Source organism: Carlito syrichta, unplaced genomic scaffold (assembly GCF_000164805.1).
Source record: "Carlito syrichta isolate Samal-C Ts95f unplaced genomic scaffold, Tarsius_syrichta-2.0.1 Scaffold302409, whole genome shotgun sequence".
In the NCBI taxonomy this organism is placed as follows: Eukaryota; Metazoa; Chordata; class Mammalia; order Primates; family Tarsiidae; genus Carlito; species Carlito syrichta.
Genome location: NW_007246505.1, coordinates 356,790 through 383,125, shown reverse-complemented (window position 1 = coordinate 383,125; position 26,336 = coordinate 356,790). Strand labels below are relative to the sequence as shown.

The window sequence follows — 26,336 nt, the reverse complement described above, 5'->3', positions numbered from 1 at the left end:
GTGGCCGGGAGCGGCCACTGCACTCCAGTCTGGGCGACTGAGACTCCAACTCAAAAAAAACAAAAAAAACAAAAAAAAACCTCGGATTAGAAACCTGAGAGAATTCCATTACAATATTTTTATCATATATTAGCTACCTCAAAACCTGAACTATTAAAGCTACTATCACTACAAGTTATCAACCAATTGTTGCAAAATCACCAGACAACGTTTCCATCTCTGTCTTCCTTGACTACTCAATGACATTTGATCCGCCTTTCCTCTACCTCCATGGTGAAAATATACTTGGTTTAAATAAATATAAACAATAAACATGGGTAAAATTACATGAACATGGGTAAAATTACAGCATAATTTCAATACATGCTGTAAAAGTCTGACAAAAAATACATTCTAGCATCCTCATCTAACAACACCTTTATTAAAGTAATTTCATCACATTATACTTTATTTATTTATTTCTAAGTTTTCAAACAAAGCTTATTAGCGAGAAAAAGAGAAAGGGGAAGAAGGGAGATTCATGGCAGAAAGACCTGCCATGGTGAAGTTTTTCAAAGGGGAAAAACCGCCAGTTTCATCCCATTTTAAAATCGGTGTCTCCTCAACTAGTTCAGCACACAACAAAAAAGGATGGTATAAAGTTAGAAAAGCATATGAAACTAACGAACAAAGCAGTGACACCTTCCAGCCAGTCACATTTTTGGAAGTTTCTACTCTGTTATGAATAGCCCCCTGCGGTCCCTACGTCTTCGACATCCCAGCACGAACGACTCTCCATTAAAACAACCACAATGTTAACGCAATGCCACTCCTCAACACCCTGTTCCTACGCACCGTCTCCCTTCCCCTTCCCTTGTCTTACAGTCACACCCTTGATAGCGTCACCTACATCCCACGCTCTCCACTCTCCACCACCATTCACCATCCACCCGCGAGCAATCTGATTTGCACCTTAACCCCTCCGTTAAAGCTGCTGGCACTACAAGTTATCAACCAACTGTTGCAAAACCAACAGACACATTTCAATCTCTGTCTTCCTTGACTACTCAGTGACATTTGACCTGCTTTTCTTCCACCCCTATGGTGCTGCTTTCTAGACTTTTCTCCTGTTTTCCTGAATTCTCCTTCTCAGTTTCTTTTGCAGGTTTCTCTTCCTCTAAGTCGTAAGTCCTTTTCTTTATTCAGTCTGCTTACTCTCCCACTCAGTGTGTCCAAGATATCAGGCTGACAACACCAGAAACTAGTCACTGAGTTTAGCATGACTACAAATGTGATGACCAGACATTGTGTGCCTCCTGACGTGCTTCAGGATGGAGTATACAGCACTGCTAATGAAGTATTCCTACTAAAAGCCTTTAGAGCTCATTTTCAATGATAGGAAATTCCGAGTATTGAAGAAGAAAAAGTTGAAAAGCACCACAGATGAACAAAAAGACAGATCCAGACTGTGGAACTTCTGCAGGACAGCAAATCAGTGGTGTGGAAGACTCCTCAAGACCAGAGGATATTTAAGAGAAAACAATGGTGTGCGGTGTGTGAACCTTGTTGGGATTCTGCTTCCCACAAATATTCTGTAAAAAGAGACATGATTGTCATAATTATGGGTCTCTGAATATGGACTATGTATTGAATGATAACCAGAATCATTGATAATTGATTTAGGAGTGATCGATGTGATTGAAAAAATTTATTTATCTTTTTTAAATTTTTATTTATTCATTTTATTTTTATTTTTTTAGAAAGCAGGATTTATTGAGAGGGCAGAAAAGCCCCCACAGTGGGAGGGGACCTGAGGGGGTTGCCAATTTCCATATTTGTAGAGAGGCATGCTAAAGTGTGTAGAGATGGAATGACATGTCAGGGATTTGATTTAAAATATTTCAACAACACAACAAAATTTTTTAAATGACCATATATCTTCCTCCCCTGCCCACTGAAATCCTCTCCACCTGATGTTCTACTATCTCAGTAAATATCAAAGACATTCATTCACTTGTTCAAATCAGAAACCTGAGAATCATTTTTTATTCTCTTGTCCTTCAGCTTCCACTTCCAATCAAGCGTAAAGTTTTGTTCATTATATCTCCTTTGTGTTCCTCAAATCCTCTGTTCTCCGTCCCACCATCTTCTATCATACATAATTTTAATAATTTTAATCCAAAAGTTCTGCAAAAACCTCCTAATTGGTCTTTTGGCCTCCAGTTTTGTGTCATTATCTTTAATCTTACCATCAGAGCCTAGGAATCTTTCTCAAATGCAAATCTAACCACATCAGTCCTTGATTAATCAGTAATCAGGCTTGTGAGAGCCCCTCTAGGCTATTTCTTGCACCCTCATATTGAATTCCATGCTTGAAACACTCTGAACTTACAGTTTCTCACAAAACGCAGATTAGCTTGTTGTTTTCAGGTATTGTTTAATAAGCAGCGAGGGCTGATATTCCTAAAAAAATGAAATGTGGGTTCTATGTTTCCCCAATCCTCTGCCTAAGGGTAATTTCCAAACTGCAGTACAGGAAAATGGAGCCCGAGCAGAGAGTAGAAGCTCTGCTGGGCAGAGAAAACAGATTGCTAATGTATCTGAAATTTGCTAGGCAGAGTACCAGAAAGGAAGGAATTCCCAAAAGTATTCCAGGAATTAGCACAGCAGTTTCCTTAAGGTTCCTGAAGGTCACACACATAGAGCAAAACACTGCAATGCCTGCTTGAAGCATTGATAGATAAACAGAAACTTCAGAGGTAGTAAAATGCTGGAAAGACATAAGATTTCTGACTTATAGTGAAGAGATATTAATGAAAATTCTGGGCATTAAGTTGAGACCTCAGAAGGGCCATTTTATAGAAGTAAGGACAAAAGGAAAAGCCAAAACAGACTCACCCTAACAAAATCTAAATTCAAACCTCAGCAAAACCAAGGTGATTCATCAGTAGATTGATTGCCTTCCAGAATAAAACACAACACTTTCTAGAGTAAAATAATATACTCCAGAGTTTCTACATCCTATTACTCATAATGTCCAGTAGAAGATAAAAAATTATAAGATATATGAAAAAGCAAGAAAATATGATACAACCACAAAAAATAGTCAATAAAAGCAGACCCACAGATGAACCAGATGTTAAAATAATTATAAATAGTTCAGGACTTTGTGAAAAAGATAAAAATTAATTAACATGGGAGAATTTCAGCTAACAAATGTAAATTTAAAAAAAAAAAAAACTAAAATTGTCAAACAGAAAAATATAATCTCCATTTGTCAATCAAAATAAAGTACTTGAAATACTTAACAGTTCCTGGATCCTGAAGAAAAAAATATTGGTAAAACCAAAGATGGGATCAATAGAGATTATCCAAACTGAAGCAGAAATAAAAGATACATTTAACAAAAAGAATACAGCCTCAATGATATGGGAAACAACATCAGCAGGTCTAATATACAAACAATCAGATCTTCAGAAGGAACGAAAAAATAAGTTAAATTTTTCTGTAAAGATAATTTCTGAACTTTTTTAAAAACATCACAGTTGAAAAATTTTCCAAAATTAATAAAAAATACCAACCCTCAAATCTAAATAGTTTGGCAAGACCCAAGCAGGAGGAATAAAGCACTTTATTATCAATTCCTGAAAACCAAAGATCGTAAGAGAATCCTAAAAGCAGCCAAATGGAAATGATACAAATAGCTGAGCACAGTGACTGGACGTCTGTAATCCCAACACTTTGGGATGCAGAGGCAAGAGGATTGCCTGAGCCCAGGGGCTTGAGACCAGCCTGGGCAACTTGGTGAGACCTCATCTCTACAGTAAATCAAAAAATTAGCTGGGCGTGATGGCACATGCCTGTAGTTCCAGCTACTTGGAAGGCTAAAACGGAAAGATTGCCTGAGCCCAGCAGGTCGAGGCTGCGGTAGCCATGAACGTGCCACTGCACTACAGCCTGGATGACAGAGTGAGACTCCAACTCAAAGTAAAATAAAAGACACAAGCAACAATTTTTAAAAATGGTTGATTACTCATCAGAAACAGTCAAAGACAGAAGACAATGAGTGGAATAGGATCGTAAAAGTGCTAAAAGAAAAAAAAGTCACTTCTCTAGCTCCACCAGTTAGTATCAGCACCCCTCTTGTGTGCATCAGTAGCAATATTTATTTCCCTACTGTAGCGTTCACTTAACTATTGATCTCTTCTTATTACTGTGATCTCTGTGGGGATGTGACTAGGCTTATCAAGTTATCATCTTTACTGTTGGGCCCTTAGCTCTCAGCATAGGTAGTTACTTACATGAAGTGTTCAATTACTATTCACTAAGTGAATTGCAGAGACCATATTTATGTTCTTAAAATTATGACCTAGAGGCAGGCCTAGTGGCTCACATTCCAGCACTTTGGGAGGTGGAGGTGAGAGAATTGCCCAAACCCAAGGGTTCAAGACCAACCTGGGCACCTTGGCAAGAACTTATCTCTACAATAAATAAAAAAAATATATTAGCCAGGTGTGGTGGCACATGCCTGTGGTTCCAGCTACTTGGAAGGCTAAGGCGGAAGGATCACGTGAGTCCTGCAGGTCGAGGTTTCAGTGGCCATGAGCATGCCGCTGCACTTCAGCTTGGGCAACAAAATGAGACTCCAACTCCAAAAAATAAATAAATAAATAAAGCATGGAACAACTTCAATAAAATTATAAAACAGAGGCCAGGCATGGTAGCTCAAGCCTATAAACCCAGCACTTGGGGAGGCTGAAGAGAGAGGATTGCCTGAACTCAGGGGCTCAAGAGCAGCCTGGGCAACTTGGTGAGACATTGTCTCTACAATAAATCAAAAAATAGGATGGGCATGATAGCGTGTGCCTGTAGTTCCAGCTACTTTGAAGGCTGAGGTGGAAGGATCGCCTGAGCCCAGCAGGTCAAGGCTGCAGTGGCCTTGAGTGTGCCACTGTACTCCGGCCTGGGCAACAGAGTGAGATTCTGACTCAAAAAATGTGTGTGTGTGTGTGTGTGTGTGTGTGTGTGTGTGTGTGTGTGTGTGTGTGTGTAAGACAGACTAGAATTATTTGGGAAGCATTATATGTATACTTTATGCAAACTAAAATTAAAAAGTAATTTACTTAGTAACTATTTCTTGTGGTAGATTAATGCTTATGTGCAATATATTTTCTGTGACCACAAAAACATCTATTTAGGAGCATTACAAAAAACAATAATGTGGTTTAAGAATGCATTCAAGGTAAATTATCTTATGAATGTAGTAAAAATTAAAGGCTTGGTTTATTTCAAATGTATGACTTAGATATAACGTCATTAAAGTTATTCTGCTTTAAAGTTAAGGTTAGGAATAACCTTACGTGATGCTGTTTTTTAAAATAAAACCTGCCATTAACAATATTAGAATATAGGAAATGGCACTAAAATAAAGTCAAGAAAGATACAGAAAGACAGGGAAACAAATCGTAAAGCAGCCTTACAGCAATAGGTTGGAGTCGCTGGCCACATCAGTTCAACCGGCCTGGATCGGAGGCCTCTGCTGTCAATATATATCCCAATGCTCTTGAAACATAGCAGATACTCAATACTGGAGATCTCGACTGCACAGAGAGCATCCATCGGTTGATGTTCAATGAAAGACAGTGTGGGGTCATGTGAATGGAGCATCCTATATGGGATTCCTTCTCTCTTCAAGGGATATCTCAGGAATCCCGACTGGAATCCCACGCAAAGCTGTTCACTGAAGATGGCCATCCATTGAATGGTGGTTGGGACTTGGACCTCTTTAAATTTTTTGTGAGAAATGCTTTTGCTCTGAAATAGCTCAAAACAGAGGATGCGACTTTTCCTAGCTACACAGAGGCACACATGGGCACCAAGGCACATTGTTCCAGAAGCCATGGCCAGACACCCTCTGGTTTCTGGCAGCTTGTGAATCTTCGTCTTTTGACCATCCAAAGCTAACATGGGAAGCAGATACACGTGGTGATTTCGTCCAGAGATCACTGCAACAATCTGGCCGTGTGGGATGAGCTCGATCTGATGAATCCTTTTCATGTCACCAATTTGAATAACTTCTACATAAACAAACATGATTGTAAGTCATCTTCAAATTCAGAATAATTTATATTTCTTTGACCCCCAATTGTATCCTAAAGCACTTAAGAAAGCTTTCAAAAAATAATCTGATATATCTTCTCAATGTCATCAACCTGAGTACTTTTGCTACAAATAAAATAAATCACTTTTAAATTATGAATGCCTTCTATTTTATATTCTCTCACAATTAATTAAGTTAGGTTCTATATAGTCAATGGGAGTCAAAAAAGAACAATGAGACTGAAGACAGGAGTCAATAGAAATAGTTAAACTGAAGTAGGGAAAGAAAAAAAGATTAAAAAAAAAAAGAAGAGGAACAGAGACTCGGTGACCTAGGGAACAATATAAAGAGAATTGATATTAATACAAACGAATGAAATAAAATGTTATTATTTTTAAATTCTCTCCCAGTAGATTTAAGTCAGGTCCTGATAAAATTACAGACACAAATTCATGGATTAGGTTTGAGAAGGACAAAAAAGGATAGGAAGATAAGGATAAGAAATCAAAAATTATATTGGTAAAAAAGAAGGTAATCATTCCAGAGATATATCATTACCTTAATAATTTCAGTTAAAATTAGCATAATAAAACACAAAATTTAGGCCTGAGATTCGAGGCAGTGAAGCAAACACCTCTTTATGTCTGACAAATGGAAACATATTACTTCTTTAGGGAAAAAAACATTTTTTTTCCTAGTACTAAGTTGAATCATTTATTCCTCAAGTAATTGTTGAGTGCCTACTTCCTGCCAGGCACTGTTCTGTTCTGTGTTTGGGGTACAGGAGCAGTAAAGGAAAGACAGGACACCTGGGTGGATCTTACCTGGGCCTCCTCACCAGAAGAGAGTCAACCACACACCATGAATCCGTTCAATGGAAAGCATGGCTAAATGGTCTTCCCATGGGGGTCTCCTTTATGTAAACTAACATTAGAGCAGAACACATCAAAAGGGCCAGCTATACGAGAATGGCACCTCCTTATTTCATCTAGTCCCTCATTTCTTCCTCAAACAACTATAAAAGCAAAAACAAAGAACTCTGTTGTCTCATTCGGGAAACACCCAATTTCATGTTGTGTGGTGCCAGCATAATAGTGAGGATGGGAATAGGAGGCGAAAGAAGAAAACAGAATTGTATTTTTTTATCATGCACCAACTATAAAATGATAATCTGAGTTCTAACAGAAGACTTATTAGATAAAATCACCTGTAAAAATATATCGATTCCAGGGGGATCACGAATCTATGGAAGTTAGAACAGTATTTATTTGACTTGTAAATACATCAAACCAGATATGGGAGGTTTCATTTACAGAAAAAAGAAGAGAAAGAGAGAACAAATCTGACATTATATTGTTATTAGAGCTTAAGGTTATTAAAGAGCAGTTAAGATTCTCCTTACCATCTATGGTAATGTGCACAACAAATAACCCTTCTTCATTTCCCAGAGCGATTCTTTTGTGATCTACATTGGACACATAAATAAAAACATCAGGTTTTGTTGGCAAACACTGAATAACACTAATAAAATGGACAAAATTCATCAATGTTGAAAAAGCTCAAATTTTATTAATCAACAAAATTAATTAAAATTAAATATAGATTTAGCATATGTAAAAATGATAAAATATAAGAATAATTAATTTGCATTACTATTTTTTCAGATTGCAGAAGTATAATAAGAATAACTTTTCTCAATAGAAAGATCATTACAAAGTCAACTTTACAAACACTTGAAGAAGTATAATATTAAAGTAATAATAAGCTTTCAAATTTGCTGTAAATAAATATTTGTTTTATAAATAAAAAATTACAATCTAATTTGTGTCTTGACCTGAATAGTAAGAGCAATGTGATATATGTATTTACAGGGAGAATTAAAACTCAAGTGCAAAGATAGCATTTATTAAATGAAGGTCTTGAACATGAAGAACAGAACTTTACGTACACCATTTCACATTCTCCCCATAACATGGGAAAAAAGTAATGCACAAGGAAGTCTGGTAACTTGCTCTGTGTCACTCAGCAATAAATAACTAAGTGGCTTACTGTCACTGTCATCTAATTCAGATGAAATGGTGTTTGGGAAATACAAGTACTCTGGTTTATTGACAAAAAAAAAAAGGTGAACATTGATCTTAGTAATTCATTCACTGATTCACTTATTTTCCATTTAGTTACTGAGTATTGGGCATTGAGTGTATAGAATTGAATGACAGTCCTTGTCCTCAAAGTAGGACAATTATTACACAGTGCCATACCCTTTATGAGATGTCCTTGAGGTCGAATGTGTTCTGAGACTCAGAACTTTTCAGATTTGAGAAAGGTATCACTATACGTTTTAAAACATATCATGCAGAGCCTGAGAACCATCATGTAAGCAAACATTCATATTTTTGTAGACTATCCTATGACTAGGCATACGAAGAAGAGGTTAAGCCGACAGTCTCACATTCATTCAGGTCAGATTTTGCTGCCAAATGAGCTGTGAAAAAACCTAAGTTTTTCAGAATTTGATCTGGGTATCGTGATGAGGGATATGAACCTAGTGGGGTTGGAAATCCATACCTATGATTGCAGCTGCCTGGGTGGTTTTGATCAGAGATAGACTGTTGCCATAAGCCTCTTTCAGAACATAGACTGAGCGGTCTCTGGAATGATTTTTTTTCAGCATCGTGTGCAATCCACTCAGCGCTTCCACCCACTCACTCTTCTCATTCTCGCTATCTGCTAATATTGGGATTGAATATTTATTACTAGGTGCTGAGAGCTGAGAAGTTGTGACCTAGAATGATTTAAAAAATACCTATGTTATAAGAAAGCAAACACTCTTTATGCCAGCCTGTTTAGCATTGTATTTAAACTCATCTTTGGCAAATCATACCTCTAACACAATTATCCTCTTCTTGGCTAGAAGAATAAACGATGTGAGCATTGGACCCCAGGCCAAAAGCAAGGGTCAGATATTCTGCGAATGTCAGGATCACTTCTATTTTAATCCTCATAAAAATACCGGAGTACTATGACTAAATAACACATTGTACTTTATCAAATAAAAATAGCTACTATTTATAGAGTGCTGATTCTGTGCCAGGAACGGCTCCAGGAAATTTACATGCATGATTTGATTTCATCTTCACAGAAACCTCAGGAAGCAGGCACTACTGTTCTCTCCATTTTACAGGCAAGAAAGTGGGGTACAGAGGAGTGGAACCCCGGCAGTCTGGCACCAGAGACTCTGTATTTCATCCATTCTAAGACACAGCTATACCCCTTGTAAAATCTCTGAAAGGGCAACGTGTCTTGCAGTGGCAGTCATCGTACAATTGTTATATTATGCAACGCTCTGCAGTTTTGTGTAGATAAATTAGACTTGTTCAGACATACCTGTGTTTTCTGTCTGCTATATGCCTACAACTTCTATCATTACTAATAAATGACAAATCAAATTTGAATTTAAACAATTAGATCAGAAGAACTCTAAATTTATAAATAAAGCTTTCTTAATAAATATCAGTTAAGCAGCAATGCCATAATAAATGACCCAAGTTCCCACTCTGTTAGTCGATTCCAAATGGCTAAGTCTTGTAGGGTCTCTTTAGGTTTCCGTAAAGTCTAAATAAGTTTATATCCTCAACTTGAGGGACTAAGGACTACTTCTGTATGGTTCATATGGGCCAAACAAAGTCAAGGCAGTCCTTTTCTTTCTGTCACATTATGTAGTCCATCCCAGAATCACTTTAATTTTTTGGCATGTATTTTTAAACAGCGGAGCTTTGATTTTTTTTTTCAGAGACTGAAAAACTGCACACTGCCTTGATTTTTCCACGTGGCTGTCTTGGTTTGAATTTGAATTGTGACTTCAAAGAGGTGGCTCAGAGGAAACTCATTTTGCAAAGTGTCTCTGGTTCTGGACTCCACCCATGGAGGGGTCCTGCGGGTCTGCAGCCTGCAAATCTGACTCTCTAAGACCGGCTTTCTTTCTCTGTTGCTATATTTTCCTCTTCTTTCACCCACCAGTACTGTCCTTCCCTGTCAGCCCCCTGTTTCCAGCTGTGAGTCTAACAGCTGATCTGCATACCCCTAGTGTGGAACCAAAGGATACCCACAGAGATACTTGTGTCTTAAATCCTAGATTCACCTGTAAGGAGAAAGATTGTGACATGTGCTAACAACTCTTTCAGATCTTTCTAAGTAAGAGTAGGGGAGAGAATTGTTGTGGTAGGTGGGAGAGAGGGGAAATTATTTTTAGCCCTTCTGACATCTCAACCTGCAGCAGCCCAGGAACTTTGGTCCCCAGGAACAGGCGAGACAGAGGTGAAAGGAGACACATCCTTAGGCAATGCAAGGCAGCCAGGACACTTACTTGAAACATACGGGTCATCTCCTGCCTCCTGATGGGAACACAATCAGAGGGCCACAGGGAACAGACGGAAAATGCCGCATCCCTGATGGAAAAGCAGAACACTCCAGGTGAGCGGAATCATCTGAACTGGGAAGAGACAATGCATAAGCATAATTCTCGGTTTTTCTTTCGTTGAACTCTGACATTCTTTTGTGTGGTAACTGATAGTGGTCAAAGAAACTACTGGGTCAGCAGTGATTGGCCAGCAACATGTTATCAGAAACTCAAAGTTAATTCTAGGTTGTCAGGGATTCAGACAATCTGGTAGAACGTGGAGAAGAGCTTCAGGCTGACCCCACAGCCATGGTCCCTAGAAGAAGCCCCAGTGCCCCTAAATCAGCTCACTTGATGTATTTTTTCAGTGTAACTGAGATCTACTTGACAAACAATACACTGAACATATTTGAAGTGTACAATTTGATAAGGTTTGATTTATGTACATGCCCATGAAACCATCACTACAATAGAGATCATCAACACATTCATCCTCCCAAGTCTCACGGAACTGCTTTGTGTTTTTTTGTGTGTTTTTTTTTGTTTTTGTTTTTTGAGTTGGAGTCTCCCTCAGTTGCCCAGACTGGAGTGCAGTGGCCGCTCCCAGCCACCGCAGCCTCGACCTGCTTTGTAATCCTTCCTTCCCAAGCAACCACTGATCTGCTTCCTGTCACTCCAGATTAGCTTGCATTTTCTAGCACTTTATATAAATGGCAAGAGGCAATATGTGTTCTTTCTGTCTAACTGCTTTTTCTCAGCCTAATTATTTTGAGATTTATTCATGTTGTTACATGGACCATAACTTCATTTCCTTTTCTTGTAGAGTAATATTCCAACATATGGATATGCCACCATCTACCTACTGACCTGTAATGGACATCTGGGTTGTTTCAAATTTGGGCTGTTTTAAATGAGTCTGCCATGAATATTCATGTAAGTTATTTAAGGACATATGCCTTGATTTCTCTTGAGGATGTGCAATGGCTGGATCATATGGTAGGCATGTGTTTCACTGAAGAAACCACCAAACTGTTTTCCAAAGTGACTGTATGATTTACAAAGCAGCGTGTGAGAGTTCTGGGTCTTCCGCATCCTCCCAACACTTGAAATTGTCAGTCTGTCTCTTTAATTTGAACCTTTCTAATGGATGTGTAGTCATGTCTAGTGGTCGCTTTATTTGAATTTTCCTAATAAGCAATGGTGTTCAGCACCCATTCTTGTGCTTATTTGCTTGTTTTGGATTTGGGTGGTATATTTTCTAATTATTATGTTTTGAGAATTCTTCATACATTCTGAATACAAGTCCTTTGTCAGATATTTGATTTATAAATATTTCTCCAAGTCGTGGCTTCTCTTAACAGTATATCTTAACAGTAAATTTCTAAGCGCAGAAGTTTTTAATTTTAAAATTTTTGGAAATTTTTTATGTAAGAATAATTTGCCCTATCCAAGAACCAGAAAGATTTTCTCCTATGCTTACTTCTAGGCACTTTATAGTTTTAAGTTTACATTTAGTTTCATGATCTATTTTGAGTTAACTTTTGTATATGGTAAGAAGTGTAAATCAAAGTTGATTTCATAAGGACAGCTTAAGTTCTACCACCATTTGTTGATGCCTTCTGCAACTTATTGAAAATACTGTATATTTTAAAGTAACAGAGTAGAAAATCCAGAAGTATATCTATACAAATACACGTCCACAAATATAAACCTATATATACACAATATATATATTTCTAGATTTTATAATTATAGTTTTATTGTTGAAATCAGGCAAGGTTAATTCTTCAAATGTGTTAGGGTTTATTTCACCTGTTTTGGTTCTTTTGCATTTCCTTACAAATTTTAGAATCAGCTTCTCAATTTCTACCCAAAAAACTTAAAAGCCTACTATAATTTTTATTAAGATTATGTTGAAACTACAGACCAATTTGGGGAGCAGTGATATGTTTAAAATATTGGGTTTCTAATGAAAGAACACAGTATATCTCCCTGTTTAGGTCTGCTTTCATTTTCCTCATCAGTATTTTGTACTTTTCTGTGCACAAGTCATATACATCTTTTTTGTCAGATTTATTCCTAAGAATTTAATGTTTTGATGTTAATGTAAATAATATTGCTTCTTAAATTCCAATTTCTGATTATTTATTGCTAATTTTAAGAAATACAATAGTTTTTTGTATATGATCATGTACCCTACAATCTTTATAAATTCATTTATTAATTCTAATCGCTTTTTTGCATAGTACACTGAATTTTCTACATAGATGTTCATTTTGTTTATGAATAACTTTGCTGCTTTTTTCCCCAACATGGATGCATTTTATTTCAATTTATTGCCTGACTATGATTTCTAGTGCACTGTTAAGTAAGAGTGGTAAGAGCAAACATTCCTGTCTTGTTCCTGACAAGACAAGGGAGAAAGCATTGAGTCTTTACTACGAATTATGATGCTAGCTGTAGGATTTTTACAGATGCCTTTTACTAGAACAAGGAAGCACCCTTGTAAACGCTCATGGAGAATAAATATATGATTTTGCCAAAAGTATTTACTGCATTCATTAACAAGATCCCATGATTTTTTTCACTAATTAATTATGGTGAAATACATTGATTGACTTGGCCTTTCTTAGACATACCACACTTGCTCATTGTGCAATATAAATTATATACATTGTAAGAATCAATTTGCTAACATTTTGTAAAGACATTTTTGCATCTAAATTCACAAAGAATATTGGTTTGTACTTTTCTTATAGTATCTTTCTCTAGCTTTAGTATCAAGGTTATTCTGGCTTCATACAGTAAGCTGAGAACTGGTTCCTACTCACCAATTTTCTGAATGAGCTTCTGTAGATTTGGTAGATTCTGTAGATTCTTCTTTAGATGTTTGAAAGAAAAACCTCAGTGAAGCATTTGGACTTAGAGTTTTCTTTGAATGAATGGTGTTCAATTCAATTCAATTACTTTAAAATTCATTTACTTTAATACTTATATTCAATTATCTACTTATTCTTGAGCGAGCTATAGCAATTTGTGTCTTTCAAATGAATTTTGCATTTCATCTCAATTACCAAATTTGTTAGCTAAAGTTGTTCACAGTACATCCTTACTCTGTTTCTAGTTTTTGTAAAAATCTGTACTGACATAATCTCTCTCATTCTCAATAATAGCAATTTATTTTCTTTATTGATTTGCAGATCAGCCTTCTGGAGGGTATTAATTTTTGGTTTTGCTGATATTTCTCTATTTTTTTCCCTACCTCGTTGATTTTCATTCTAATCTTTATTATTTATCTTATTTTGTATTTAATTTGTTCTTCTAGTTTATTAAGGTGGAACTAAGGTAACTGGTCTGAAACTTTCTCTCTTCTAAATTAGTTATTAATAATTAGGAGTTATTAATTTCTAATTTATTTTCAATGTGATCAGAAAGCATACTTTGTAAGACTTAAGTCACTCTAAACGTTTTGAGACTTGCTTTAGGAACAGAATGTGTCCTAACTTGGTAAATATTCAACGTTTGCTTGAAAAGAATATGTATTATGCTATTCTGAATGGAGTGTTTTGTAGATATTAATCAAGTCAAGTTATTCAATCATCTTGCTTGTTATTTTTGGTCTGCTTTGTCTACAAAGGTTTTCTGTCTGTGTGTTCTACCATTTACTGAGAAACGGTATTGAAATTCCCGACTATAGCTATAGAAATGTCTATTTCCCTCTGGCATTCCATCACTGTTTGCTTAATTTATGTTTAATTTCTGTGATCACATATATAAAAGATTATTATTATTGGGATTGTTATGTCCTCCTGAAAAACTGACCCTGTTATCATTATCATCTGACATTTTTTTCATCCTCTTTTATTGAATATCTACTGATATTTATCTGATATTAATATAGCCACTTCAGCTTTATTTTGATTCATGGTATATATTTTTCAATCTTTTACTTTTAATGTGTTTATACTCTTATATTAAAATACTTTTCTTGTAGGCATGATGCACTTGGGTCTTTTTTTTTTTTTTGTCTCACTCTGTCGCCCAGACTGGAGTGCAGTGGCTGTTCCCGGCCACTGCAGCCTCGACCTGCTGGGCTCCGGCGATCCTTCTGCCTCAGCCTTCCAAGTAGCTGGAACTACAGGCGCACACTACCATGACTGGATAATTTTTATTTATTATAGAGATGAGGTCTCACCAAGTTGCCCAGGCGGGTCTCGAACCCACGGGCTCAGGCAATCCACTCACCTCAGCCTCCCAAGGCGCATGATTACAGGCTGAGCCACCGAGCCCGGCTGGGTCTTTTTCTTTTAATCAAAGCTGGTAATCTCTACCTTTTAATTAGGATGCTTAGAACTCATACATTTACCATGATTTTTGATACAGTTAAGTTATATTTATCATCTTGTTGTTAGTTTTTACTCAATTCACATGTTCTTTGCTACCCTTTTCCACTTTTGATGCCTTCTTTTGGAGCAAGTATTTTGCTTATTATTCCATTTCTAAGAACTCTAGGGAATAAGGTGTCCATAAGGGCTTTGCAAGCTCTGACATATTTCTAGAAATCTAGACAGCCACCCACATGCACAGGGCCATCCACATGCCCAGGGCTATGCACGTGCTCAGGAAAGACCTAAGAAGGCCATATGGTCTCACCTCTGGCTGACCATGGATGTGCAGGTTGATTTTTTCATCAAATTTGGGAAGATTTTAGTCATCATTTTTCCCTTTATTCTTGAGGCTCTGCACAGCAGAAAGTGAAGGCTAAGACAGAGCTGGTACCTTCCTGATTGAGTGTTGAAGGAGTTCCTCAGTATACTCTTAAGAGCACTTCAGCAAAGACAAGGAGAGGTATTGGTTTCCAGTGTTTTAAAAAAAATCTCTGCCTAATTATTAGCTGATAAATGAGCTAGCAGAGTAGGGATTATAATGAACACACATGATAAAGAATAAAGACTTTATAGATTAGTTCAGAAATATCACTAAACAAGCAATTACATTAAGCAGCAACAATCTGATTTCCAAAGTTGTCAGTTTTATTATTTGAAATGTCTGGCTTTCAACAACAACAAAAAAGTATGAAATGTACAAAGAGGCACAAAAGCATGACAACACACGGGGAAAAAATCAGTCAGTAAAAACAGTCCCTGGGGAAGCTCAAATGTTGGACTTACTAGACAAAGACCTACCTCATTTGTTTTAAATATATTCTAAAAGAAACCATGACTAAAGAGCTAAAAGAAAGCATGGCAACAATGTGCAGCAAAAAAGAAGTGAAAATTATAAAAGAAGTAAAGCGAAAATTCTTAAATTGAAGAGTACAATTTGAAATAAAAATTTTATGACAGAAGTTCAACAACAGAAGATTTTAACAGAAGGCAGAATCACTGCATTTGAAGATAGGTCAATTGAAATTAGCCAATCTGAGGAATAGAATGAAAAAGGAATGAATACAAATGAAAAAAGCTTCAGAGATCTGTAGGACAACACGAAGTACACTAAAATAGGCATAATAGGAGTTTCAAAAAGAGAAGAGTTGAAAAGGAACATAAGAATAACTAAATAGATAATGGCTACAAATTGCCCAAATTTGATGAAAAATACTGATTTACACACCCATGAATCTCCAACAAATTCCAAGTGTGATAAACTTTAAGAAGTTCACACTTAGAGATCTCATAAACAACTTGTTGAAAGACAGCGATGAAGAGAATTCTTGGAAGCAGCAAGAGAGAAGCAATTTATCATGTATAATGTATCCTCAATGAGATTAACAAATGAATTATTGCCAAAAACCATGGAGGCCAGAAGACAATAGAATGATATATTTAAAGAGATGAAAGAAAAATACTGATGTGTACTGAATTGTCTCCCCAAACTCATATGTTGAAGTCCTAACCCTCAGTATACCTCAGAATGTGACTATATTTGAAGATAGAACGTTTACAGATGTAATTTAAGTTAAATGATGGCATATGACTGTACCTTGATCCAATATTATTGATGCTGTTACAACAAGAGAAAAGGACAAAACGGAAATGCATGCCATGTGCCAGAAAAGGTCATATGAGCACACAGTGAGAATGCAGTCACCTGCACACCAAGGGGAGAATCCTCAGAAGATACCAACCCTGTCACCACCTTGACCTTGGACTTCCAGGCTCCAGAACTGTGAGAAAACAAATTTCTGTTGTTTCAGCCACCCAGTTCATATCTCTTTATGGTATCCCTAGCAGACAGATGCAAATACTGTCAGTTGTGAATAATACACCCAGCAAAACTATCTTTCAAAAATAAAGAACAAATAAAGACATTCCCACATAATCAACAACTCAGAGGAGTCATCACTAGCAGAACTGCCTTGCAAGACACACTCAAGTAGTCCTTCAGTCTGAAATGAAAGGACCCTTGGTAGTAACTCTAATCCACATGAAAAGTGCTAAGGAGGGCAGTTACATAGGTAAATATAAATATATTTGTATATGATACATATGTCATCTATAACTCTTTTTTCCCTATATGATTAAAAAGACAGTTGCAAAAAGCAATAATTACAAATCTGTGCTGATAGACATATAATGTATAAAGATGTAAATGGTACAATAATAACAGCACTAAAGGGAGACTGAAACTATATAGGAATGCAGTTTTGTATGCTATTGAAATTAAATGCGTATTAGCCCAACCAGATTGTTGTAAATTAAGATGTTAATTTTAAACCTCAGGGAAACCATTAGAAAAGAATTTTAAAATATATAGCAAAAGAAATAAGAAAAAAATTAATATAGTACATTCAAAAATATCTACTTAACACAGAAGAAAACAGTAGAGAGGGATTAGAACAAATGATGCAAGACATACAGGAAACAAACAGTAAAATGGTAGGTAACTCCTACCTCACCAATAATTATATGAAATGAAAATAGATGAAGCTGTTTAAAGGCTGAATGAAAAATGACTCCATTCTTTGCTGTCCATGAGTAATACACTTTAGACTTCGAGACACATGTAGACTGCAAGTAAAACAAAGGGAAAAGATGTCCCACGCAAGCAGTAACCAAGATAGAGCTGAAGTGTCGATACTAATATCAGGAAAAATATATTCTAAGACAAAAATTGTTACTAGAGGTAAATAAAGATATTTTATGTTGATAAAGGGGTCAATTCACCAAAATATGCAACACAAGCATATATGCATCTGCAACAGGACCCCACATTTTATGAAACAAAAACTTTAGAGACTGAAGAAAGAAAAAGACAATTTGACAATAATAGTCGAGAATTTAATACCTGAATTTCAATAATGAAAAGAACAACTAGGCATAATATTAACAAGGAAATAGACTTGAATAGTTCCATAACTCAACAAGGCATGTATAGGACGTTTCACCCCAAACAGCAAAATACAGTAAGTATCTATCTCCAGAACAGACCACATATTAGGCCATAAAAAATCTCAGTAAATTTAAAAGGATTGAAATTATACAAAGTATGTTTTTGACCACAATGGAATGAAATTAAAAATCAATAACAGAAAAAAATGGGGGGAACCTATAAATATGCACAAATTATACTCCTAAATAACCAATGGATCAAAGAAGAAATCAAAAGGGAAAACATAAAATACTTTTAGGCAAATGGAAACAAAAACACAACATGACAGAATTTCCAAAATATAGCAAAAGCAGTGCTTAGAGGGAATTAGGAATTTAACCATAAGAGAGAAATTTATAGGTGTTATTTTGACATTTGAAAAGAAGAAAGATCTCAAATTAAAAACCTAACTTTCCACCTTAAGAAAATAGAAAAAGAAGAGCAAACTAAACCCAGAGCAAGCAGAAGGAAGGAAATAATAAAGGCTACAGTAGAAATTAATGAATTAGAGTACAGAAAAACAATAGAAAAAATTGTAAAAAACAGAAGTTGGTTCTTTGAAAAAATCAACAAAATTGATAAGCTTTTAGCTAAACTAGCCAAGAAAAGAAGTGAGAAAAGACTCAAATAACCAAAATCAGAAATGAAAAAGGCAACATTACTACTGATCCTTCAGAAATTAAAGGGGAATACTATCAGAAATTTTATGCCAATAAATTCCATAATCTTTTTTTTTAATTATCATAAACAATGTAAATTTATTTCTCACAGTTCTGGAGGCTGGGAAATCCAAGATCAAGGTACCAACAGATTTGGTGACTGGAGAGGGCCAACTTCCTCATAGACTATTGTATTCTCACTGTAACCTTACATGGTGGAAGGGACAAGTATTCTTTCTGGGGTCTCTTGTATATCACATTCATAAGTTCTCTGCTGTCATGACCTAATCTCCTCCCAGAGTTCCCATCTTCTAATACCATCACTTTGGGAGTTAGGATTTCAACATATGACTTTTGGGGGTACATAAACATTCATTCCATTGCAAGGAGTTTGAACAATACAGCAGATCATATAAATGGTGGACAGCAGTTTTTATAAAAATAGTTTCTATTCTTTTCATTGGAATTGTAGAGCTTTACTTTGTTTCCTCAGACCTAGGTTTGAATGTGCTATTAGGAGAATTTTAATATATAGAAAGATGAGAAGAAAAAAGGAGTAACACTCTAGGCATAGGTGGATCAAAGCTAACCATAGTCCTGTGATCTAGGAAGTGATTAGAAATGCAAGTAATAGGTACTCAAGATGACATGATACAGAGTAACTACTGTCTACACAGTACTAGTTAGGTACTTTAATGTTTCGGCTATTCTTTAAAATAGGTGTTCCAAGGACAAAAATTCTATTATATGTACATTTCCTTTCTTGTAATAGTTCTATGGGAAAAAACATTTAGTCTATATACTGTAGTATTGTTTTTTAAGTTCATGGTTACCTGCTTTGGTGGTTCCCTCAAAAATCAACCATTTAAAAAATGTAAATGTTAAACGCTTTTGTGATGCACAAAAATACCCTATTAATTTGGCAAACTTGAATAATAATTGGTTAGACCAGTTATTCTCTTTGAGGGAACAACTGTTGAGTATTCAAACCACGGACTTCATTAAAGACCTTCACGTACTGAATCATTATGTACTGAATCTACCCTACACATACATAGAAACAGTATATATCTATATTTGTATGTACATGAGAACAAGTGATACTTGTATTTCAAATCTGTGTTATCTTTTTTGTCAGATTGTACGCGGGCCCTGAAGTTGATATCTGGAGCTGTGGTGTTATCTTGTATGCGCTCCTGTGTGGCACCCCCCAGATTTGATGATCTTAATGAAATGAAAAAAATTATTAGAAAGACACAATATAGAAAATCTAAATAGTAGTAACTAGTAATGAAACTAGTAATGAAATTGAATTTCATAACTAGTAATGAAATTGAACCATAAATTTCAAAAAAAAAAACTTCTCATAAAGAGAACCCCAGGACCAGATGACTTTACTGGTGAATTTTACCTAATATTTTAAAATAAATTATTACAAATTTTTGACAAGCCTTCCAAGAAAATAGGAGAGAAAGTACTTTGTGACTCAATCTGAGCCATTGTTACCCTGATGCCAAAATCAGACAAATATATCACAAGAAAAGAAAACTATAGACCAATAATCTGTATGCACATAGAGTAAAAATTCTCAGAAAATTATAGTAACCCAAATCCGGCAGTATATAAAAAGAAGTATAGCCAATGACCAAGTGAGAGTTATCCTAGAAATGCAAGGTTGGTTCTAGATTTAAAAACCAATAAATTTAATGTACATGCTAATAAAATAAAGGGGGGAAAAGCTGTATGGTCATCCCAATAGACCCCCTAGAAAGCATTTTACAAAGTTTGATACCCTTTCCAGGTAAAAATACTCCACAGACTAGTAATCGAAGGAAGCTTCCTCAATCTGATAAAGGGTATCAACATAAAAAGTAATGAAATATTCATACACGCTACATGGATGAACCTTGAAAACATTATGCTTGGTTAAGGAAGCCAGTCACAAAATACCACATGTTATGTGATTCCTTTTATATAACATATCTGGAACAGGCAACTCCATAGAGGAAAAAAGATGAAGAGATTGGTGTTTGACAGAGGCTGGGGACAGGGGCTTATGTAGTGACTGCTAATAGCTGTGGGGATTCTTTTGGGGGAATACAAAAATATTCTAAAATTAGATTGGAGTGATTGTGGCACAATCTGGTGACTATACTGAAAACCAGTGGATTGCATGCTTTAAAATGGTGAATTTTATAGTACATGAATTACATCTCAATTTCTTAAATGTCTGGTTTTGAGGTTTATTTCCTGTCTTACTATATACCTACACACACACGATAAGAAAATAAACTTTGATCAAAAATCTCTCACATTGGATTATAATCCATAGCTCAAAGGTAGTGATGTAAACTTTAAGCAAAAATCTTCTATTTTAAAGTTCAATAGGTTATGGAGAAAATTAGGAATTTAACATAACATTAAAGTTAAGCAAAAACATCATTTAAAGAAAATGTCAGCAACCAATTTTATTAACATCTTTTCTATAAAAGACATTCTCCTTTTCAAAGCTTACCTCATATCAATCACTTGACTCACTACAACACTGGGTTTCAAGTCTTCTTCGTTTATATCATATAGAAAGAGTTTGAAGTCGCAAACTATAGCCAATGTTCTCTGCCATCCATTTTTTACTCCTGTTTTCTTTGGGACCTTTAGTGTTGATTTTTTTAAAGACAAAAGCAATCCAAACTGAAACCTCAAATACTATGCGATTATTTAATATGAAATTAAAAGAATAAAAATGCGTTATAAGTGGGTCACTTTTCTTGTTCAAGATACAGAGCAGAACTATATAGCATAAATAAAATTTTAAACAACAATGCAATTTCTCTGAGGACTGAATGACTCTTGTGTTGCAAAAATAAACTTGATGCCATTTCAGTTAACACCTAGTGATCCATTTACACAACAGTCACAGCTTTGACTCTTGGTAGCTTTATACTCAAATTTGATAGCACCACACCTCACATTCAACTCAGATTTTAAATTAGTCTCAAAAGTTTTCGCTTTTAGATTCTAATTTGTTCCAGGTGGTTGGGAGTCAAAGCTACATCATTTGTAGAGATTTCACCATTTATTCATTACAAGGTAAGGTCTAAACAGAAAACTTAAGGAGATTTCAAAATAACCTATTGGGGACAGCTAAATTTTTTTCTTAAGTCATTTTCTTAGGATAGAACAAAAATCAGCAATAGCACGTAACATAACATATTGTGTATTAAAAATATCATCTATGACCAATGTGCTCACAACGTGAGATGATTGACAAACTTTTGAAGTTCATCTAAAGTCAAAATATTGACACTTACCCAGACCTGGCCTTCACAGGCTGTGCCCGTGCCTTCCCGTGGGTCAAGGCAGAAGGAATCCTTCTTCTGCTGAGAAGGCACTGGACAAACTTGTGGGACTTTTTCTACACAAGTTGTGTGGCACAAGAACCCACATGCTTGTGGAAGGAAGCAAAGAGATAAGATTGCAGTAAATGTGATGGTTTGACGGCCTCGCCCTCCACTGCAATTTTGTCTACTGTGGCAGAGGTGGACATGCTAAAAATGGCATTCCTCAGCTCCCTTGCAACTAAGGTTTCGAGCTTGATTTAAATTCGGCTAATAAGATAAATGTGCGTGAGCATTCAGGTCCAGCTGTGAGAGAGAGAGGCTACAGAGCATGTTTTCTACTGGCGTGGCTGCCGACAGAGTGAGTGTGGCAGTCACAGCTGCAGCAATGACATCCCAGTGTGGTATGAGCTTTCTCAGTTCTGCAGGTGACATCCTGACTCTGCAGACCCCACATGGCAACGTCTTCCCTGACCCTGGCAGCAGCGGCAGCAGGCTGCAGGACTGCAGTGGTGGTGGCAGGAGCCTGATTTGTGTCTTCTCCCAGCACTGAAGGCAACTGTCCCGGGCCCAGTGGAGGGGCTCAACACAGAGCCAGCTTCTGCAGCCTTAGGAAAACGCAAAGCCCCTATTTCCTCCTTTTAAACCCCATTCTGTGTAGTAGCGAGGGAGGGAGAGGGAAAATCAGATTGATGCAGCCCGCAGGAGTCTGTCTTGCTCCTTGCTACGTCTCTGGGTGAGCTCTGGGCAGGGCTGGCTGAGAAACCAACTGTTCTTCAATACGAGGGGCAAAATGTCTCGAATGACACTGTGATGGACCGGTGAATAGTCCCCCAAATAAACTGCTTTTCTTCAATAGCATTCACTGTAATAAGTTAAACAAGTCAAATAAAACTGTGACGCCCCCGGTTTGGCATTCCTTCCTCCTGCCTCATAAACGTGTGGATTTGGGCCTCAAGCTCCTCCACCGCTGCAGGGAACAAAATGTATTTAAGCACATTTTCTGCACAGATGTTGCCCTGCCTGCAGGCCAACCCTGTGTGATGACAGGCATGGTGACAAGGCCCATGCAATGCAAAGGTCCCTCCCAGGGCGCCCAGCGACCGTCCCCCTAATCTTTCCAATGTACGGCAGACTCAGTGAGATTTTTGGTGAAGCCATCAGATTACTGTCATGCTTATACAACGAAGAGAAACAAAGTGTCTGTGTCATGACTCAGGCATGAACGTCCTGGCTTTGATTCCACCCGACCCTCCCGTCTCAGCCTTACCGTCACAGACACAGCCCTGCCGCAGCAGGCCCACCATCAGGGACGTGCACTGGTGACACTTGGTCGGGACAGTGAAGGACGTGAGGAAAAACCGGTGGCTCTTATTCTACAAAACACAGACACCAAACACACACCCATAGTTCAATGGCTTGGAAATCTGGTGATTCCTCAAACCTATCCTGTCCAAATTCATCTCCACACAAAGAAAAGGAGCTCGCTTGCTTTCTCACTGGCATTTAAGAGTCTTGTCCCTTAATTATTTCTTAACTGGAAAATATCAAGCAAGTGATCCTAAAAATTACCAAAAGAATGATTATCATCATCATGTGGCCCTCAGATGTTAATTCAAGTTTTTGGAACCAGGTAAACGAAGCCTGGCTTTTATTTGTGCTGGTATATTCTGAGCATTTGAAAAGATGGTTTCTGGATTGAAACACTCTTCAGAGTTTTCTTTAAAGATGGATTAAATGAGAATTGCCTATGTGCACATACTTTTTATGCAGCAGGTGACAAAATTTGCGGTTTTTATATGACATCTTCTTTGGAAAGAAACAATAATTTCAAAATGTGTTCTCTATAGTAAATCTTGTGTTTCATTTTCTACTGTCAATAAAACACAATTTGCTTCATGAGTTGGCAAACTCTTATAAAGCAGGTCACATGACACTTCCTAGAAAGAAGGATCCTGAAATTTCTAGTTGAAACTCCAAGAACTTCAACTTCCAATATCTTCACAGATTCAGACACAAGTTGATCATCCCCAGTGGATTTCTCAATTCTGGATTGTGCCTCTCTGCCCTCAAATTATTGCTAGCATAAATTGGCAATACGTAAATTATGATAAAAGTGTGGCTTCTCCAATTATTTTGTGACACATTGTCTCAATTTATTTGTGTCTCTATGTCCTCATCTGTCAGACGGACAGAGCTGTGGCCTAGGTACAGGGGTCTACCTGCTCCCAGGTCTCAAATTGGCTTCTAATGAGTGCTTTCAGCACCTCCCACCACCAATCCCTCCTGGAGATCTAGTGTCTCTGATCCCTGAGTCTTTTGAGGGTTCTTACTTCTTTTTGGCATACCCTTTCTAAGCACTTGACAGTCTAGATTCTCGGCTCTGCTAACCCTTCCCGCAGGCTTGCATCTTCCAAAATCATGTCGACTTTTTTTGTCTACTCTGTTTTAACTTTAGCGAGTTTCAGAAGAAAGCAGACATACATTCATTTTTTAATCTACCGTGCTTAACCAGAGTCGAAAGGGAAAGGAAAGAAGAAGGTAGGAAGGAGGGAAGGAAGGAAGAAAGGAACCCTTTTTGTATTATAAATGATTCTAATCAAATGCCTTAAAATCATACATTAATTTTTGCAAAATGGAGAGTTCACCATGTTTATTTTATTCCTAGTTTTCTTTGACCTATGTTTTTGTTATTGGCATATGAATCTTTTCTAGTTTCTTGTTTAGTTGTTTGTTATATAATAGAGATAGCCCATGTTGTTTGTATATTTACCTTATATCCAACATGTCTCACTAATTTTTTTTTTTTTTTTTGGAGTTAGAATCTCACTCTGTCACCCAGACTGGAGTGCAATGGCTGCTCCCGGCCACTGCAGCCTCGACCTGCCGGGCTCCGGAGATCCTTCCGCCTCAGCCTTCCGAGTAGCCGGAATTACAGGCATGCGCTACCACGCCCGGCTGATTTTTTGATTTATTGTAGAGATGAGGTCTCGCCAAGTTGCCCAGGCGGGTCTCGAACCCGCGGGCTCAGGCAATCCACTCACCTCAGCCTCCCAAAGGCGCGGGATTACAGGCTGAGCCACCGAGCCCGGCTTGTCTCACTAATTTTAGTGAACTTTTTAAAATGGAAGTCTCAAGTTTTCTGGGAAAAAAGCTATGTCAATCACAGTATGAAAGAGATTTATCTTCCAGTATTTATTTCAGTCCTTTTAGTTTCATCTCTTACTGCATTTCCTAGAATATTTAAGAAATTACTGAATACTAATAGTGATACGGGGTAATTCTATTTCATTCTTGATTTTCACTGTAAACCTTTAGTATTTTGGAAAACTATATTATATTTATGAATTTATTTCGAATGTTGTAACATCTGGTTACTTATTGCTAATAAAGAGAAATACTTTGAATACCCTTGTCATTTTAAATTATGTTTTGAGTTCATTCTCTTACTTCAAAAACCAAAGAGAGGCTTTCTCTATTCCAAGGTTATTAGTTATTCTAGAACATTTTTAATACTTCTGTGGTTTCAGATTTACATTTAATTAAAAGATAAATTTAGAATTTATCCTGATCTCAGTTATAAGATATGGGTCCCTTGAGTTAGTATCAGAGGAAAGATTCAAGTTAGTTTATCATTGTCTAGATGTTCTTAACAGGGCTTGATACAAACACTAAAACTTGCTGAAGAGAAAAGAATTATTCTGAAAATTTCACAAAGTATTTCACTTCTGCCTTTGGTGCATTGCAACAAGAATTTTTAGTGTGATTTTCTTTAGCTTTATTTTTTCACCTGACCTGAGTTTTGAGAAATATAACTCTGGAAAAAAACTTTTTCACTAAATGCCAGGGCAATAACAGAGAACAAAAATGAATTATTATTATTAAGAATAGAATGTTAACCTACAAAACTTACAACGAAATCAAGTACCTTAGGAGGAAAGAGGATTCTACTATGATATTCCTTTCTCCTTATTGTTGGCGTGTGGACTGGAAGATGAGCAGAATCTACAATCTGAATGAAGGGAATAAAAAAGAAATAAAGGCAAGTTAATTTTTTCCCCCAAAATTACAAGAATCAAACAATTCCTCAAGTTAGCAAGATAATTATACTAGGTAATAGAATAAGACTCAGTGAAACTAAAATTTTAACAGAGCTTTAAAAAAATGCGAGAGGGGACCCAAAATAACCCAGAATTATCTTTTGGAGGACAGACCCCCCCCCCACTAAGTGTTCTAGTAACCCATCAGCATCAGTGTGCCAGCTAGGGTTGTTGTGAGAGGCTGCATTTGGTTTAATGATTTTGAGGGGGTTTTTTTGTAGATTCCTTCAAAGTGCTTGTGTATTTCATGTGTATTTCATGACAGGTGTTTTATGAGCACACCTGCCCACACAGAACTACAGGAAACATGGTGTTCAACAGTTTTTGACCAAAGGCAGAATGACCCCTGTCCCACCCTTCTTATTTACTGGATCTCACCCTGAGCAACTA

General features: G+C 36.7%; 1 protein-coding gene across 1 annotated transcript in view; it reads right to left on the bottom strand.

Annotated features, from left to right (window-relative positions):
* LOC103258926 (serine/threonine-protein kinase MRCK alpha-like) overlaps positions 1-26,336 on the bottom strand; it is a 57,319-nt gene that overhangs the window by 4,011 nt on the left and 26,972 nt on the right. Inside the window, exons 8-14 of the mRNA XM_021711618.1 lie at positions 23,117-23,222; positions 21,820-21,956; positions 21,024-21,160; positions 10,446-10,527; positions 8,648-8,864; positions 7,482-7,544; positions 5,460-6,056 (exon numbers count right to left, since the gene is read on the bottom strand). Coding sequence (XP_021567293.1) covers positions 5,460-6,056; positions 7,482-7,544; positions 8,648-8,864; positions 10,446-10,527; positions 21,024-21,160; positions 21,820-21,956; positions 23,117-23,222 — 1,339 coding nt within the window. The remainder of the gene's footprint in view (positions 1-5,459; positions 6,057-7,481; positions 7,545-8,647; positions 8,865-10,445; positions 10,528-21,023; positions 21,161-21,819; positions 21,957-23,116; positions 23,223-26,336) is intronic.